Genomic DNA, 20083 nt, shown 5'->3' with positions numbered 1-20083 from the left:
CACAGGAGGACTGGAGGATGTGTCAGAGATGCAAGACATTTAAACAAACTCACCAGAAATTACAGAAATTTTATAAGATGGTTATTTAGCCAGCAGCACATGTCCTGTCTCATTCAGGACATCAGTGGGATGACTCTCCATGCTTAGCCATGCCTCTGCTATGGCACAGAGCACTCACTGCCTTGCAGCACATTGCACAGGCATGGTCCAGGGCAGGGGGGATTCATTGGTTCATTGTTCATTCAATAACAGGGTGCTTCCCCCTCCACAGCACCCCACTGGCATTTCATTCCCTTCCTGGCACTCCGGGCAGTCACTCTCTCTCTCCTGTTGCTTTTCTTTGGCACGGATCATCCTTTACATCAGTAATTGCTCCCATCATGATGTTCTGGCTTCTCCTGGTCTCATTGGGATTTATCTACAACTTTTGCAATATTAGTTGTTGCTGATGCAGTTGTTGCTGAAACTAAGTGTATCTGCAATTGAGTTTGACAGAAAGGCACTCACTTACTAAACTGGGACTTGAGTCCAGACCAAATAATTGTTTCAAATGCTATGAAGGTCTGTCAGATCATTTCCTAGTCTGGATTCATTAGGTTGACAATGCAAGAGGCTATGGTGTGAGCAGAGGCAGTCAATGTATTCATTGCAAATAGATCATTCAATGCATTGCCCAATTTTTCTGTTTGTGAATCATTTCTGATTTCTAATAATATGTTCATAAGCATTCACCCACATGGATTATAGAGCAATTGTCATCCTAAGGGAATTTTGCAAACTATTTACATTTTACTAGCAATTATCAAGCCGTTCATTTAAGTCACATGGCATCCATTATGCTTCATCTTTGAATGATGTAATCTTTTCTTAAAACAGAAGGCTAATGACTAATAGAAGCAGACCTTTAGGGACAAGTAAACATTCAGAACATGCGAAAAAACTGTGCTAGGAATAATAAACCAACCATTATACAGATATTTAGGGAAAACTCCTAAAAAGGGCTTAGCAACTATTTCTTTTTTTTTCCTTTTTGGCTATTCTGACAACCCTAGGCATAATGTCAGCTACGACGATGACAATTGTTGTTTCCTTTCTTTACTGACAGGTACCAGCAGTGCAGAAGTAAAGGAAAATCGAAACATTGGCAACCTGGAGGATCATCCAATAGCATCTACTGATAGGGCAAGAGGGGGAACAACTAGCAGTAAGAGGAAAAGACCCTTAGAGGAAGGCAATAATGGCCATTTCTGCAAACTTCAGCTTATCTGGAAGAAAGTTTCATGGTCAGTGACACCAAAGAATGCTCTGGTTCAGCTACATGAACTCAAACCAGGATTACAATATAAAATGGTGTCCCAGACAGGTCCGGTGCATGCTCCAGTCTTTGCCGTTGCTGTGGAAGTAAATGGACTTACATTTGAAGGCACAGGCCCCACAAAAAAGAAAGCCAAAATGCGCGCCGCAGAGCTAGCTCTGAAGTCATTCGTTCAGTTCCCCAACGCCTGCCAGGCCCACCTCGCCATGGGAAACTGCATCAGCCCATCCACGGACTTCACTTCCGACCAGGCCGACTTCCCAGACACTCTGTTCAAGGAGTTCGAACCCTCCACACACAGCCAGGACTTCTCGGTCTACAACCCCGTCAACAACGAGCTGCTCTCCACCGCGTACCGGCGCGGGCGCCTGCTGTGCCACACGCTGGACCTGGTGGGCCCCGCCAAGCCGGGCAAGCACCGCGCGGCCAAGGCCGAGAGCGAGAAGAACCCGGTGGTGCTGCTCAACGAGCTGCGCTCCGGCCTGCGCTACGTCTGCCTCTCGGAGACCGTGGAGAAGCAGCACATCAAGAGCTTTGTGATGGCCGTGAGAGTCGACGGGAGAACGTTTGAAGGTTCAGGACGCAGCAAGAAGCTGGCCAAGGGGCAGGCGGCACAGGCGGCCCTGCAGGCCCTCTTTAACATCCGTCTGCCCAGCCACATTCCCAGCAGGAGTAAATGTCACCATTTGCCACAGGTGAGAGCTCCTGGGTAGCTGCCACCATGTTGGAGAAACACTTCTGGTGGGTGGCTTTGGTATTGCTGTAGCTGTTGTTGGTCTACCCAATGGTTTTCTCATGTTACAGCAAGTGTCGTGCCACGAAACAACCCTTTTCCTATAGAAAGACTGTTCTGGTTTTAAAGCAAAACCAGTGATAGGCTCCAAGTCAGAAATACAATTTATTAGTAAAAGGGAAAAGGAAAGCCAAAATACATGCAATAATATGAAAGAAAAACCACTGACAAGGTCAGAATACAACCTGACACCCTGTTGGTCTGGGTGTTGGTAGCAGTCCAGTTGGATTGGTGGCTGCAGTCCTCCTGGAGTGGCAAATGTGGTTCTGTTGGAGCAGGAATCCTGTAGAAAGGGTATAGTCTTCCTCTGAAGATCCAGTGGAAAAGACAGCCATTCCTCTGGAAATCCAGTTGAAAGACTGACTGCTCTATCCCATAACCCAGATTATATCCAGGTGGTGATGCTCAGCTCCTCCCCCCTGGGCAGAGCATCTCACAATGGGCTGATATCGTTCTGAGTCATGTGGTGGGTCCTTGATTGCCCATTAAATAGAAATGGTTCCTGGAGGGAGCTATCTCTGAGTCATGCAGCAAGACATTGATGGGCCCATTAACAGGAGATAAGGAAAAACAATGCCCCTTCTGGTTGCAACAGCTCTTGAGGGTGGAATTAGAATACATCTTTATATTGTAACCTAGGACAAAGACCCATAGGCAAAAGCTTGAAATAGTATCCTGACATCATTGGATACAATTTGAAGCTCATTCCATAGGAGGCATAGAGGAGAAGGCAAAATATCAGGGGAAATACCAACATTTCACTTTGCTAGAGACAACAATAATATTGACACAGGCAGAAAACTCAGGTAATTCTGTGGTACTGCATCTTTCTTAACAGAGAGGAGCCCATATATAAAGGGGTGCTCCATTTCCTCCTTTTAGAGTTAATTTTTGATGAGGACCATGCTATTCAGAGGAGACATCACTGATGAGGAATGTGCCTGTGTCAGAGAAATTCTGCCACTGGAAAAGTTAAGAAATTTTGTTTATTATAGCCTTACTGTTGGGGTTTTTTTTGGTTTTTTTTTTAGTTGGTTTGATTTCAGGGCTTGGGTGTTTTTGTTTTGTTTTTTTGTTTTCACATATGCCTCCAACAGCCCAAGGTATACTGAAAGTTTTGAAAATTTCCTGGAAAAAATGTAGAGATTACTGCTGTATTCACATAGAAAATACAGATCTGAGGTGCATTCTTAGCACATGGAAATTTTGTAGTTGATCGTACACCAAAGGCTATCTTAGAATTACTCAGACTTGTGTCAATTTTCAAAGTTCTCAGGAAGTCAGGATTTGCAGACACTGGGAAGCATTACATGGGTTCAAGTAATTTATGGATTTGTTTGCACTGCCAGAAAAGGTTTGATTCATCAGCACCAGGAGGTGATCTACAGCTACAGAGCTCCCTTTATGAAGGGAGCTGTTAATGTCCAGGATTTAATGCAAAGCACTAGGAGCACTAAGAGTCATTCTGCTGTTGGCTTGCTGTGAGACCCTAGGCAAGTCATTTAAATTCAATATGCCTGTAATAAAAATGAGCATATTATATAAAAGAACACTTCAAGATCCTTAACTAGTGTGTAAATGCAAATTATGAGTAGCAATTCTCATTAACATTAGTAAAAATGGTCATTATATGTTCAAGGAGTTTGATAGGAGATTAATCCTCTAGGTAACATGACTGCCTGCAGGACCCAGGAATTATAGTTGGTGACCCAGAAGTTTCCTTCCTATGCTTCCGAAAAGAAAACATGTTAAATGTGAGAAATTCTAAAATACACCGTAATCCTCCACTTTTCTTTTAATTCCAGGCTGCAAACTCCATGAACCAGTGGGATAATAACATAGTTCAATAATAACAGTGATCTTCTAACAGAGTGCTTTGCAGGCATTTTGGAAACCTTAGCCAACGTGACAGTTTCACCTTTCCAGTGCTCCTTCAAAGTACACACAGTTTTAAATGAGATACCTCTAGTGTTTCCTACCCAAATGAATTCTGGCTATAAGTAATCGCATTCTGGTGGTTGCTTTGCTGCCCCCAGTGAACTTTGCTGGGTGTGCCCGCAGGTAAATACCATGTATTTTTTGACCTCTGGTTTGTCATGTTCTGAAACTACACCACAAGGATCATTGTCTCAGTTCTGAGTTCTCTGAAATATTCCTGGTTTCTTGGCTTCACACTCACCTTCTGCCTGAATATCACATTTTACTTCAGTCTCCAACTGTTCATTAAGTGACATATTCTCCAGTGTATGTTCCCTTTTCTCTGGCCTTTTCTCCTTTCTGTAGACTGCTGCCCTCCTTATCTTCTTCTCTTCGCTGTTCTGGAAGTATAAATGTCAGTGAAAAGGTGTCACTGAACTTTCTCCATCACTATTTCTTGAGTGGTTATGTATTGTCCAACTAAAATATTACTTTTAATGCCAGCATTCAGCACATTAATTGAGAGATAAGCCTTAACACTGATTTCTGCTGACCTCCTTACAAGCTGCTCTCATAAACAGATACAGCAGCTGTGACACAAAACCTGAGTTTGTGTTACTCACTAAATCATAATTCAAATTCCACAGAAATCAACAGACTTATTTCCACTGACTTCAGCTTAAGCATTAAATCTAGAAGCATCTTTTCCTGCTTTCAGTGTGTTATGCAGTACCTCATTGAGTGACTGCCTTTGCTCACTGCCTCAGTCAGCCCATCTGGTCTTTGGTCAGCTGAAGTGGTGTAACAGTATTGGGGAGAATGCAGCTCTCAATAGCTGTGGTCAGAGCCAGCTGCTCCACGTGTTGTTTTAGCTCCTTCTTGTCCCCCTGATCTTGTGGGAACCACATTTTCAGAGACATGCTTCAAGCCAAATTTTCAAAACTATTCCTATTTAGAAGTCTTGATTTATGTCCATAAGTGTTTAAAAGCAGGAGAGCACCCTGAAACCCACATAGCTTAGGAGCAGAATTTGAAATATTAGGAGGGATTAATTTCTTCACAGAATAAGGAGCAACTATTGTCCTATGCAACCATTCACTCTTTTTATGTGCTTCATTGTATTTGTTAGAATATCAAACAGCTAGCTCATTGGTAGTGAGAACAGGCAAACAAGATCAGCTGTACGAGTTTCAGCATATTTTGAGTATTTTGTAGAATTCAGAAGTGTGTTTTTCTCTGTGTTTGTCCTTTCAGAGGGCACTCCAATTTTGCATGTCTCTGCTTCTGTTTGCCTTGCTGTTATCAGTGGCATTAGAAGGCCACAATTTGGCTTTTTGTGTTACAGCCTGACTGGAAACAGGAAATAGCCAAAAGTCATATAACCCGTAGTCCAGTTGTCCTGAAATTTTGGATTTCACAGCATCCAAAAAAGTTTGAAAACAAATCAGATGTCCTTATGAGCTGGGCATCCAAACCACTGACATTTCTGCCTTGCTCCACAGGGCTCCCAGGGGACCTGCTGTCCCTCAACCTGGCCCTCAGGCATGCCAGAGGACAGACAGACACTTAGACATTTTTCTGCTGACTAAGGGAGATTCAATGTAAAATGTCCAGAGAGGCACAATAAGAGGAACTACCCAAAGGAGGGTGTAGCCAGGTGGGGTATGGCCTCTTCTCCCAAGCAACCAGTGACAGGACAAGAGGACGTGGTCTCAAGCTGTGCCAGAGTGGTTCCACTTGGACATCAGGAAGAATTCCTTCCCTTACAGGGTGGTTAAGCATTGGAATGGGATCCTGAGGGAGGTGGTAGAGTCACCAACCCTAGAAGTGTTCAAGAAACAACTGGACATGGCACTTAATAATGTGGTTTAGTTGGCATGGTGGTGGTCAGTCAAAGATTGGACTTGAGGACCTTGGAAATCTTTTCCAACCTTAATGATTCTGTGACTCTGTGATTCTGTATTGTCCAGTTTGTCCTGAGAGGTGCTGTCTACACAGGAGACTTCCTGAACCACCAGGAAATGCACACCATGGATGTAAAACCCTGTCACCTTGATCTCTTCTGATTCAGGTGAAATAAAGGGCTACAAGAACAGCAAAGCCAGAAATAGATAAACTCCCTGGGTCATCTGCAATCCAGCTTGATTCTTCAGCTGCCTCTCACCATGAAAACACTGACTGAAAACACACCATGAAATTCTGAGCACTTTACAATACCAGTGTTTTCTTAAAAGAATATTGCTGTGACTCTGACTTTCTTTCCTGTCACTGCTGCACATTGTGCTTGGGCTAACTGCAAAATTATACACAAAAGGTAAACAAAGACATTACAATTTACACCAGAAAAAACGTTTAATCTCAAACTCTAAAACCAAGATAATTGAGATCATGCCTTCTCTACTGCCATCAGCAGTGCATCAATCTACTTCTGTGACTCTCATACAGGTACAATAGTGACTGGGAGACGTGTGCACTTGCCCATGTATAGGATGAAGAGAAGGTAGCTGGGATAACCCAAGAACCACCTGAAATGGTCACAAGATTTGCACATCAACCTGCCAGTTCTTCTTCAGCCAGATATTTGATCTGTGCTAGGCACTGAAGTGCAAGATAAATACTATTGATGGTCAGAGACTGGGCACACAATGTTGATTGGAGTAGCTAAGGAGCCTGGAAAGCTGCTAAACTCATGGCAGACATAAAGAGAATCAGGAGAATGGAAATTACAACTCTTCACTGTACCTTGGATAAGTCACTAAATATTACTTCTTGTTTCCTGTCATAGTTGGTCTGAACTCATATTCACCATCAAATAAAATGCAATTTCTTCAATTATTAGCTTTCATGAAAGTCTGACAATTATTTCTCCCACTTTGGAAGCTCATGTTTTTCCAATATGGGAGGCAGCATCAGAGGGAGCTGACCTAACCAGCCCTAATGAGTCTGCTCTGGTAGAAATTCATCCACACACTCCCAGGCTTTCCAAGTGGAGTGTGCTCAGTTCAGGAAATCAAGGTGGCCCCCAGCAGCATCTGACCAACTTGCAGTTCTTTTTCTGATCTTGTAGTCCTTCTAACCTGTCTTAGTCTAAATGGCATTCTTACTGCTGTAGAGCAATACCATTAATTAATACTGTCATAACAAATTAGTAAAAGAGGGGAGCCTGGATTTCAAATGAACCTAAATTAGAAAAGAATAGGTGTGAAAATCACATTCACTCTGCTTTGAAATGGCTTAACACTGCTGTTGCTCGTTCACATCCAGCCTCTCCAGAGCAGTGGCTGTCTATTTATTTTAACAAAACCTCATTGTGTTTTGTGTGTGTATCATCAAAAAGAAGCAGAGTTTCTCTCTTTGGCAAATACAGCTAACCTTTTGGATGCAGTTAAATCCCCTATTTACCAAAAGCTTCATCTGCAGGCTAAAGCAACCTCAATCCCACATTGCAGTGACTCTTTGCTTTGAGCAAGTCAAGGATTCCTGCCAGTTAACTTCAGTGCCGCCTTGGTGAGACAGTGACATCATCACGGGAAGAACAACCACCACGTCAGGGACAACCACATACTCCACACTTCTCACCCACTCCCCTCCAGAAACCTGTTTCCCTGTGTTGCAAAGCTGGTTCATTTTCATGCAGTGTCAGTTGTTCCTGCTTCCTTAACTTTATTTCTCTCATATCCTCCTTCACCAACTTCCTGACAGCTGTGGCCTCTCGCCCGTGCCATGGTTAAGCCAGGACTGAGGCTGGCAGTGATAAATTTGACTCCAGTGTGAAGAGCAGCAGCACATGGAGCGGGCATTGAGCTTTGAGAAGCTGTCCCAACAGGTTTCTGTGAAGAGCTTTGTCTGGTTAACTGAGCAGGTACATAGTTTTATAAACTTCTCTGTTTTCTCTTGCACAAAGATAAATAGCTGAGAGGGGTGTGTGTGTAGCTCCTGACAGGAGAATGCTAGAAAGAGAAATGGTGGGGACCAGAGAGATGCCTTTGCAATGCAAATAACATTTGATTTTCAGCCATCTATTTCTTACTCTGTAGGTGGGAAAAGTTGCTTTTATAATCAGAGCTACAGGCAATCAAGAAATTTATAGGATTAGAGTTCCTTAAGCAAAACAATGGCAAAAGAACCAATTTAGAGGCACAGCATTAGTTTACTGGATACTGTTATTATCTTGGCTGCTAATTGGATTGTAGTCACTTCCAGGCTCACAGCTGAGTAACAAGGACCACCTCCTCACCTTTCATACAAGAGCAATAAAAAAGATATTTATTGCCCAGAGAGATTACAGCTTGAGTCTCAGATGAAGAAATTACTTTGGTTTAATGTATATAATCCATGCAAGATCAAACAGAGATGCAGAATGGCTACCTACATGGAATTACAGGAAATAAATTAACAGGGTAGGAAGGACTCTGGTTGCTTGCTCTCACAGCATCAGCACATACATGTAGACACATTAAGGGGTTTGCACATGAAAATCATCACTGCCAAACAACACATAACTTTGCATCAGCTGGGCTCCAATAATCCTGCAGTTCTCTGCTGCAGAAAGAAGTTGGTGTATGCATCTCCACACTCCCTGCCTCTCTCTTTTGCTCCTGAGTTGCTGTTCTGTGTAACTCCCAGCCAGATAGCTCCAATCCCCAAAAGATTCCCCTGCACTCCTCTTTAAGTCCTATGTGATGTAGAGCATGCTCAGGGCTTTCAGAGCATTAGGTATGCTAAACAAAACTCTCCTAAATGAGATGTTACATTCTAAATGTACCACTCACCTAATTAATAATACTTAGAAGAACTGCAATAATCGTGGTAATTAGTTAATGAATGGCCAATCTTAATTTACAGAAGTGAAAAAATAATTGTTATATCTTCAAGGAAGAAAATCTATAAGGCTGAAAGGTATTTTTCTATGTAATTTAATTTTACAAGCAATCCAAACCTTTTCTTCCTCTCAAAAGAAAGGAAAATCAAAAGTATCTAATTTTCCCTTATAAAGACTGTAAGGGTCCATGGTGATTACAGTGCATTCAGAGTAGGGTGAATCAGATTTAACCATCTAACTTGGCTGCTGAGTGCTCCTTTAGCTTTTTAGTTGTTGAAAATACTTCATACCATCCATGCATCCACAGGAACAGCATTTGATTTCTTCCCTTCAGATTCCAGATTGCATATTAAACATGTCTAATGAGACCCAGCTTGGATTCTGCTGACTTGTGCTGTTTACCTCAATAAACCAGCCTTGTCTATCCATGAAGCTGATGGTGTGGATCTGATTTGTGAAGAATTATTATTTGTGGAACTCATTAGGGTGAGACAGTTTGTGCAGAGTGATTAGGGCTCCAGCAACCAGCAGACCTAGTTAGTACATGAAAGCTGAATCCCAGTCTGGTGTCATCCAGACATAAAACCTTCTTCTAAACCAGACACTCTCGCAGCTGTCAGAGTTGCTTCTGTTGTTTTCTGGCTTTGTTAGTGAGCTAGGGACGCTTCAAAAAGCTCCCAGCAAGCTGGACCTTGTTAAAGCTGCCACTTAATCTTGGACTTGCATCCTGACTTTGTTTATGATGCTTCATTATTACCTACTAAATACAGCCATGATCATTCTGCTCCACTAAATAGAGCTGTAATACAAGTGCCCAGAGTGAATTTTTCTTTGGTTGACTTCCATGAAAAGTCTTTTCTGTTTGAGCTGGAGTGTTAAAGTCATGCCAAAAACACATTCTTTATCTATTTTTATCTGTATTCACATCTAGGAAGCCTTAATTATTCAAGCAGAATTTTCCTTCTATGTGGAGTACCAGAGGCAAGCTCATAGCATTTATTTTACGATGACTACCTCCCTCTTGTGGTCCTTGTGCCAGCCCTGTGGCAGGCAGATCCACTGTCCTGTGAAGGGAAAACTGATAACACAAAATGTCTATGCACCTTGGCGGGGCTGTGGCTCAAAGCCTCCCAGAAATGCTGCTGAGAATCCCAGTGCCACACGCAGCAGAGGGACCACTCCCTCCCACTGAAAAGGGAACATCTTTATCCATTTTATTTTTCTCTCAAATGTTAGCCTTTAAATAGTAAATTTGTGTAGTAGTCATGGAGAAAACCAACATTTCTCCTGCCCCTTTTTCTCAGCTAAAATGTCCACACATAGTGCTATGTGAAATGATTATGTACATACACACACACAAAATAGTATGCAGGTCATAAAATTCAGTGAGGGGAAAGTATTTAGGGCTTAATCTTAGGACTGCTGAGAAGTAATGGACAGAACAGACTTTGGACTTGTTATACTGGATGTAAAATGTGATTCATGTGTTTAGACATTTATATAACCAGAGAGAAGTGGCTGAAGTTCTTTGAGATAGTAAAATCCTTTGTTGTTCACGTAGTGCTCTCTTAATACGAACATCTTACAAGTGAGTTTGGATTTTTAATGGGAGCAAAATTTGAGAGCAAGGGTGTCATTTTTTTAATTTTTGCACATGCATGATGCATGATGTGAACTTTTTTAAGATAAAATATTTTTATAAATTTATGAGAAATAGAAAGGGGAGATAAATACCTGTAATCACTGGAAAAGTGGGTAAATTATCCATCTCCATTCATCACATTTTATTCAGTGAAAGCCGTCACCATTGTCTATGTCTCATGATATCCATCAACTTCTTAGACTGTATTCTAAAACATATAAAATATTAATGCATCCATTAAACTTTTCTCCTCTACCTTTCGTGCTGCAATATTATTTTGTTTAAACAAATTCATGTTCATTTTTCAGCCTTCTAGTTTTCTAATTGACAAGTCAGAGTCTACTTCCAAGCGAGCAGTTATTTCCTATTTGTCTTCTGAACCAGGGTAGGAATTGATATGAAAATACCTAAGCATGATTGCTCTTAACCTACTTGTCATCATGTCTGCTGCAGACACCAGCCCCATAATCAGACCTGAATTCACACAATGGTACCTTAAAATCAGTGCTACAATGAGATGTCATCCAAATGAGCCCATGCTACTGAAGCCATGCTAATTTGCAATTCCTTTTGTGCCGCCTCTTCTTGCTCTCTTTATCCAGTTCATCTTTAAAAACTAAAGGTGGAAAGAGTACATTCTCTGAGCAAACACAGTCAATTAAGAAAATGAATGCAGTTTAGTTTGTTCAGAAAATTAATCTAAGCATCCCGTGATCTCTAAGTTTTCTGTTCCAGTTGAGTGCTGTTCTTATTGAGTTCCTATTTTTGGGCCATCTTCTATGAACTGGGCACTAATGCTCCCGGAAATAATTATAATCAACTCCTTTCCCTCTTATGTGGGTCATTGCTTTAATAGGTTAAACACAATGAACAATGTGTGTCCCCAAGGTCTGGTGGGGAGGGTGGAGACAGCTACACTGCCTTCATTTCTTGTTTGATAATTAGTTCTTATCCAAATCAACTCTGCCCTGTACTTTTAAGGAATAATCCTCACAGGGATATTGGAGAACAAACTCATTACTCCTGAATGAGACCCCTCTTTTCTTCTACTCTCCTTGAAATACACACAAGTAATTCTAACTCTCAGTGCCTAATGACCCTTGAGTACCATCCTATGGAGAACAGCTCAGAACAGCATCACAAAGATACTGCTAGGCCTTGGTTGTCCTGCTCTTTGAAGAGAAGCAGTGTCCAAGAGAGGAGTAGAAATGCTTGTTTAATCCTGACCCAGCTACGCAGAAAACCCTCTGCAAACCAAGCCAGTGGCCATCAACATGGAGCAGACAAAAGCAAGCTAGAAAAAAGCAGGGAGCAGTGGTTGGTAGGACAGCAGTCAAGTTTTTTGAAGGCTCATGGTTATGGCAGCAATGAGGGGCAGCTGTGCTGATTAGTGCACACTACAGACACAAATCAGAGACACACTGAAGTGTTTGTGCCTGACTATCAACAATTTGCACAAAAAAAGAAACATATCACATAGCTGTTAAAACTGTTGTCTGAGCCAAAAGTTAGCAGGCACTGCTTGGAAAGCAGCATGAAAAGAGCATCCAATAATAATGTTTATAGCAGCTCATAACACAATCACATGGAGAAAAGAGGAATTGCCCATGAGGGTCACCAGTCTGGAAAACACCTTCACAGATGCCAAAGGCAGTTATCAGCTCTTACCAAAGAAAACCTAAAAAACCCATGGCACATTGATTCCTGTGGATCCTATGGATTACTGAGCTTGCAACTCTGCCCAAGGGTTTGGCTGTTCCCAGCAAGGAGTGACAACACATTAAAACACTGTCATATTTTGCTGCCTTTTGTGGCATTGCATGTTCTCCCTTCAGTGCTCTATTAAATCCAATCAGGACTTTTTCCTGTATGGATTTACATGGACATTACCAGAACAGGGCCATGAGTTGTTGACACAAAGATATCTCCATCTGTTCTGTGCCTGACTTCTTCAAAGATGCACCTTCACTGCTGAAGCAAATTCCTGCTGATCATAATTTATGGCTCTCTGATGGTTTGGGCATAGCCTAAACTATCAACAATTACTCTGGCAAGTATCTCAGCATGTCTGGAGGAGTCTGTGGACTGTATTTCCCTTCCACCTGGTGCTGACTATTAACTAGAGAAAAGAGCAAGACATCTTAAAATTCATTTTTTTATTAAATAAGTTATTTTACTCAAATTAACAAAAAATATGTACAAACAAAGCCACAAAATACTACCATATGAACTGTCATTTTTCCCTTCCTTTTTTTTTTAATTTAAATGTATGATATTTTTGGTCACAGACGTAATACTACTGATAGGAGATGCCCTCTGCTTTTGCAGGGCAAAAAGCTTCAGCTGGCATATTTTATATTTTTGACTTTGAGAGACATAAAAGTACAAGAGGGATAAGCTGCTACTGTCACCATGCTCTGGAGAACACTGATGGGAAGAAATTAATAGCATTCCCCAAAACACTGACAAGCTACAATGCATAGTTTTTCCTTTTAAATCCTAGATTCATGAAAAAAGAAGTAATATGACTTTCAAATTTACTAGTCTGTGATATAGATATTTTGAAATTTTTCCCCTTATGAATAAGCAGGAGCCTAAGTTTATATCTTTGCCTGCATCTCTTCTTGGATATTTGCGAACTTAGAGAGATTTTAAGCCCTCCCCTCTCCAAAAGAAAAAAAAAGTTTAAAAAATTACATTCTCCTTTATGTAACAAAAATCAATCAAGCAAGGCAAACTAGATAGTCTTTACAGACAGACTAACATCCTTGCCATGTAACAGAGCTAAAATCTGGCAGATATCTGAGCAAAGCTGCCCTGTGGCAGACCAGGAGCAACTTGTGCAAATCCATGGGATCTGTTGGGGAGCCCTTGATAACAAGAGGTCACCAGATAAACCAGCCAATGGGGCTGAACTGAGCAGGGGGAGAGAAAGAAAGAAACTTTGCAAAGACAAGCTAGAGGGAAAAAAAAAAAAAGAAAGAAAGAAAAAAAGAAAAAAAGCTTCCAGGGTGCCTTTGACAGAAATTGATCCAAACAAACTAAACACTCCTACTATAGTGGTTAGCAGCAGTTGGGTTTTTCCTCCCTTTCAAACCATGAGATGCCAACAGGGGGATCAGCACAGGCCACTTGCTTCTCCCAGGCTGTGTTATCCACTGTGCAGGAGCAGGGCTGCTCCCAGCTGCAGATATCAGGGCACTTGCTGGAGCCAGGAATAGAAGCTTATAATACAGAAATTACTCTCTTGAGGACTTTTTGTGGAGTGAGGGGTGGAATTTAGCCCCTTGGTGAAAATCAAGCAAAAGCCACAAGTGTGGAAAGGAAACTGTTGGAGTTACAGCACAGTCTTGAAGTGAAATCCTTGCAAAGGCAAGCATAGGGAAATTCTCTGATGGTAATCTGAGCTGTGTTTTGCTACCTATGCCATGTACTGTATTCTGGGAGCTTATTTTTTGCACATATACCTGCTACCATAGCAAATATTAAAAGTCCTTTTTGTGGTTGGGGGATTATGGTGAGTAACTGAACCAACATAAACTAAGTTTTCTGTGAAATACATAGGCATGAAGCTACAAAACAATGTGGGCAGATAATACCTTTATTCCATATTCCCACAGGCATAAACCAGAGCAGAATTTGAACCTGTGGATTTATAGCAAATAAAACTTACACTGAAATATGTTGCAGCTGTTTCTCATTCCATCCTGCAGCTGATAAACAGCTAATCTCCAGTTCAGGCCTCTCTATTTAAATAAGCACACTAAAAAGTTGAGCTATCTCTGACTGAACTGCTTCAGCTGAATATCCCTAGCTCACTGCTTCTGGCCTCTATTAAATGCAATTCAGATAAATTCTGGCTTCTACTAGTATTTGTTTCTCTCTTGACACAGCTGGTATCAGGTCCTGCTTAAAGCTTTCAGACTGGAAGAAAAATGTGAAAATATACATTATTTAGTAAGCATAACTAAGCACCACTAATACTAGGAGGACAAAAAGATTTCTTCTGTATTAGCTGTGAACAAATTGCTCTCCACGGGCAGCCTCACCCCTGCCATTAAAACTGATGATTTTGCAGAGCTGTGACCAAAGAGGGACTGCATCTTTCCCTGAAGCACAGCTGACAAGCAAGAGCTGTCAGACACCCTCCACTTGCTGCACATTCTGCTTACCTGCTCCTCTGCTTCTGAGCTGCCTCTCTCCCTGCTGGTGTGAGGCAGCAGTCTGGCTGCAGGCAGGGAGTGGGCAGCTCTGCCCTTGCCAGGGCACGGGCTCAGAGGTGTCTCCCAAAGTGCTCAGCCTTATTTCCCTTCCCAGCTCTGCTGGTTCCCATTTTCTGACACTCCCTTTATCAGGAGTGATCTCTTCTCTCCCAGCACACCCCAGCCAGGCAGCAGCAGGCTGGAGCTGCAAGGAGGCAGCTGTGAGAACAATTCAGTGTGATTTTAGGTTAAATGTCAGCTGCCCCATCCTTGTGATAATAGCTGGCATTAGAGCACATTAACACAATTGCACTTGCTGCAAATTAACAGCGATCAGTGCAGAGGCACAATATCGAGTGCAATAATAATACACATGTATGAAAAGCAACATGATCACTGCCTAATTAATTAATAACTGGTTACTGATTAAAAGGGGAGCATTTGGAGCTAAATGTGTCCTTGACAACACTAACAGGATTGGTTTAGCACTGATTGTATTTTCCAATAAGACACATAAGTGCAAATAATTGCTTCCACTATATCATGGAATTAGTTCCATGACAGTTCAGCTGATTACTTCAAGGTTTTATCTGTGTTTTGTAGCTGCAAGATCAGCTACCATTTTGCACCTTACCAGCTGGTAGTGAAACACTCTTCTGTTTACATGTATTGCATGTAGCGTAGCAGGAGAAGCAGAATCAATACTGTAGATATATACAGTACCTGCATCACAAAGGTTACCACGCTCGGAAAACAGCTGATGAAAACTTGAGGTAATGAGCTGAAACATCCTGCAAGTAATTCCTAGCAGCACTAAAAACAATAATATAACTTTGCCTGACATGGATAATCCTCTACAGACTGAGGGAAGCATAATTTTTTCTGGAAGGGAGTTTTGTGGTCCACTGAGGGTTTGAGTGAGATATGGGATATACCTTATAAGTGAGGAGTGGCCCGTAACTCAGGGGAGGTGGAACCTAAATGAAGTCACAGAGGTCATTCTTATTTTATCACTGGGGAAAATGTGCCCTGTATATCACAGCTTTTTCATACATTTAGTTAGTGGGATAATTCTAGGTACAACAAAATGTTCTCCTTTTTTTCATCTTGTATTACATGAACAGAAAGCTTTTAAAACAACTAAAAACAGCTACAGAGGGACCATTTGCTATGCAAGTCCAAAGTTAGGGTTCTTTATGGGAGTTTAATGAAGTACAATGGAACTCTGTGGTTTGTTTAAGGTATGGAGCTATCAGCTAAATATTTTTGCACATTTTTCCATACATTTTATGCAGTGCAGAATCTAGAAGGGCCAATGAAGCAGTCAGAGAAGTTTGCCCATCCTTTTATCTCCCTTCATGATAGCAGCCATTCATGTGATATGAATACTCTGCAAAAAAGATTTCTCTGCATATTTTCAGGCTGCTTTCCAAATTAGTTTTCTGTGATCAGCTTTCTGCTGCTCTTAGGAATCCTCGAGACTGTTCAACTATATTTGATAGCTTAAAATATCTCAAGGCATTCATTCATCTATACAGTTTAAAAATAGGGACTTTGAAAGAGCAAGAGCAACCCAAACTTTTCCTGCATAGGGGGCAAAGCAGTCACCCCCAAGGCAGCAGCAAGCAAGCCAGGCAGCATGGTGGCAAGACATACAGAGACATTATGGTGTCTCCATTTTGTCTTATTTCTTCTCTTCTTAGTGCAGGGGGCCTATGCACTCTCATTTTCAGAGGTATGATTTAATTTGAGCCTGAAGAACCACAGAGGGTGATGGGTTCCTGGTGGATGGAGAGGCTGAGCCCATATGTTGGTCCAGGACAAAACCTGAAAGTGCAAATATGAGGGCAGTCATCTCAGTGCTTGCTTGGTGGGGCCAAGGGAATAGGCAAGATCAAAAAACAGTGCTTCTTTTATTTGTACCTGTGTAGGTAACCCAAAAGTGATCATCAGAGGTTCAATGTATTGTAGTAACAGCTGCGAACAATTTCATTGTTTCTCAATGCAGAGTGTTGCCAGTTCAAAAGACTGTCAGTAATCATAACAAAGCTATTTCTCCTTTTCTCAGACAGTAAAATAAACTCAGACATAGAATGTTTGCATTATCCTTTTTTTCTAACATATCTAGTTCTGATTACTGACAGGCTTTATTAGCAAGAAGGAGAAAGGTTGAGAAATGGTTGATTAGAGGTTCAGCTGTAAACTGGAAATATCCTTAGTCAGATGTCCATTGATGACTCTGCTGTGGTACATTTGTTATAGGATAGATGGAGCAGGTGTTAAAATCCTTATTTAGCAAAACTGAAGCCAATCAATGTTGACACTGGATTAAACAGGAGTACTTGTTGCCTTTGGCAGCTGTGAAGGGGGTTGCAGTTTGTTAGGGAAAGCGGGAAGTCCACAATGCATCTGGGGTGTGGTGAGGTTATCTCATGATACATGGGGTTATGAGCCATGAGATGAATGAGCCAGTGTTAGGAGGAAACTGAGTGGGTGTCTGCTTTTGGCTGGGATAGGCTTAATTTTCTTCATAGCAGCTTTTATGGTGCTGTGTTTTGAATTTGTGAACAAAACAATGTTGATAAAACACGAGTGTCTTACCTGTGGCTGGGCATGACTTACACAGTATAAGGCTGCTCTGCTTCTCACCCCACCCCACCAGCAAAAGTGCTGGGGGTGCACAAGAAATTGGAAGGGGACACAGCCAGGACAGCTGACCCCAACTGAACAAAAGGGTCTCCCACACTGTGTAGCATCATACTCATCAATAGCAGCCTGGGGAAGAAGGAGGAAGGGGGAAAACTCAAGAGTTAAGGCATTAATATCAGACCAAATAAACTGTCTTCAAATCAAGCTGTGAACTTTCTCACTTTTACCTTTCTGATTCTGTTCCATACCCAACTGAGAGGGAGAGAGGAAGGAGGCAGCTGTGTGTGACTGAGCTGCCTGCCAGGGTAAACCCATAGCAGTAGCACAGGGACATAACTGTGGGAGGTATATAAAGTCACCATTTATAAATCTGCATTGACATGCTGGCTTTCACTGAAGCTAGTGGGAAAATTTTGTTTGGTACGGGTTCCATGTTAAAGAACTACACTTAGGGAATATTTGCACAAGAGAATGCTGAGACTGTGTAACTTAAAACCCACATTGATGGCTGTTCTTAGAAAGCTGCCTGGTTTCCATTCAAACCTTGAGGGGCTAATCAATAAAGCATAATTATCTCCTCTGTTTATAGGGTGATGCTTGTTCTCAGTTCGAATTGAGAACTATTGAAAGGACATACGAGGAAGACCTGAATGTATGTGTCAGGATCAATTCAGAGTTTAAATTGCTTATAATGGCTTTTTAATGTCAATGCAGATATCTCTGGGTAACCTAAAGAGAGGGTGACAAAAAAAGTAACTGGCTGTGTCACCAGCTAGTTTTGCTTTTTTTAATTTAAAGGGATATTGTCAATAAGAAGCCTAGGCACAGAGCTTAGTATAGGTCTAAATATAGCACTTTGCATCTTGGTGATTCAGCCTGTGATTGTTTTATTAATTTTAGCTTTCTTTTCTCCCTGATTGCCATTGGAAGACTCATTTTTTTAAAAAAAAGGAAATATGATCACTAATTACACTAATTATGGAATTTGTTGAAAGTAGGAAGTGGGTTATAAAAGGTTTTGATAAATGGGATCACAAATGAGCTGAGATATCTGGAGATCATCTAGTCCAGTCCCTGCCCAAGCAGGACCAGATACAGCAGTTGTCCAGGCTCATGTCCACTTGTGGTTTTGACTATGAAAACAGATGGAGACTCCACAACTTCTCTGTGCACTACCAAGAAGAGTCTGGCCCTTCATTCCCTTCCATCAGGTATTTCTGTACATTAATGATATCCCACTGAGTCTTCTCCAGACTGGACAATCCATCCCTTGCAGCCTCTCCTCCTATGAGAGATGCTCCAATCTCTTGACCATGGCCTTTTGTCAGACTCAGTCCAGTATGTCCATCTCTCCCCTTTACTGGGGGGCCTAGAACCAGCCCCAGCACTCCCAGTGTGCCTCACCAGTGCTGAGCAGAGGAAGGGATCATCTCCCTGCACTGCTGGCAGTGCTCTTTCTCATGCAGCTCAGGAGGCTGTTTGCCTTCTTTGTCACGAAGTCACACTGCTGGCTCATGGGCAGCTTGTTATCCACCAGGACCCCGAGGTTCTTCTCAGCAAATCTGTTCTTCATCTGGTCAGCTCCCAGTCCATCTGGGTACCTGGGGCTGTTGTTCCACACATGCAGGACTTGACATATCTCCTTGAGAAATTTATTAGGTCCTTGTCAGCCCATTTCTCCAGCCTGTTGAGCCTCCATCCCTCTGGATGGCAGCATGGCCCTTTGATGCATCAGCCACTCCTCCCAAAGTTGCATCGCCAGCAGACTTGCTGAGGGTACACTGCCCCATCGTCCAGATGACTCATGAAGATGTTGAAAGCATTGGACCTAGTGTTGACCCTCTAAGTACACCATTAGTGACATGCCTGCAAGTGGCCTTTGTGGCACTGTTCCTACCCCTCTGGTCCCAGGCTTTCAGCCAATTTTCAGTCCAGTTCACTCCCATTAACCACCTAACCAGTACACAGTCAGCTTGTGCATTATGGTGCTACGGGAGATGGTGTCAGAAGCTTTAATAAAGCCAAGGCAAGCAACATCCACTACTCTCCCCTCATCCACCATGCCAGACACTTCATTACAGAAGGATATCAGGGTCTCTCAAGCTCAATTTCCCTTTCATAAATCAATGTGTACTGTTCCTCAGTCTCCTTCTTGTCCTTCGTGTTTGGAGAAACTTTGGAGGAGGATTTTGTCCACCGCCTTCTTGGGGGTTGAGGTGAGACTGCAAGTCTTGCAGTTCCCAGGTTCCTCCTTCTTGTCCTTCTTGAAGACAGGAGTGACATTTGCTCTTCTCTAGTCTTCAGAAAGCTCTATCAGTTGCCTTGAGCAGGAGCAGAATAGAGCAGGGTATTTTGGTTTGGTCTTCCTCTCAGCAGCATGTTACTGAGCTACTTTCAACATGACAACACTTCCATGGTCAGTGCTGTGCTGGAAGCTGGATGAGGAGATCAAAACAGCCCTCTCTGACATTAAAATCTTCGGGTTTGAAATTACTCATAATTCTGTCAAGTCAAATGCAACTGATAAAAATACAGTGCCTTTTTTGTAAGTGGATCATGTCCCTTTAGCATGGTTATTCAGTAGTCCTAAACACTCTTGTTAATAATGTGTGACAGGCAACTGTGATGGGAATGCTTCATGATTGCTCCTTATGCGATATCATGCTGGGATTGCAGACCCATGCTCTGCTGTTTTGTTATCTGTACTTCACTTCAGACATGTTTTATTATAGTACTTTAAAAG

The 20083-nt window shown here is 42.1% G+C and overlaps 1 protein-coding gene across 1 annotated transcript in view; it reads left to right on the top strand.

The window, feature by feature from the left end:
- The window catches only part of ADARB2 (adenosine deaminase RNA specific B2 (inactive)), a 305668-nt gene that overhangs the window by 203428 nt on the left and 82157 nt on the right, over nucleotides 1-20083 (top strand). The window contains exon 3 of the mRNA XM_030944243.1: nucleotides 1106-2010. Within this exon, the coding sequence (XP_030800103.1) occupies nucleotides 1106-2010 (905 nt within the window). The remainder of the gene's footprint in view (nucleotides 1-1105; nucleotides 2011-20083) is intronic.

Source organism: Camarhynchus parvulus, chromosome 2, assembly GCF_901933205.1.
Source record: "Camarhynchus parvulus chromosome 2, STF_HiC, whole genome shotgun sequence".
In the NCBI taxonomy this organism is placed as follows: domain Eukaryota; kingdom Metazoa; phylum Chordata; class Aves; order Passeriformes; family Thraupidae; genus Camarhynchus; species Camarhynchus parvulus.
The sequence above is the reverse complement of the archived record's forward strand: the minus strand, read 5'-3'. Positions and strand labels throughout refer to the sequence as shown.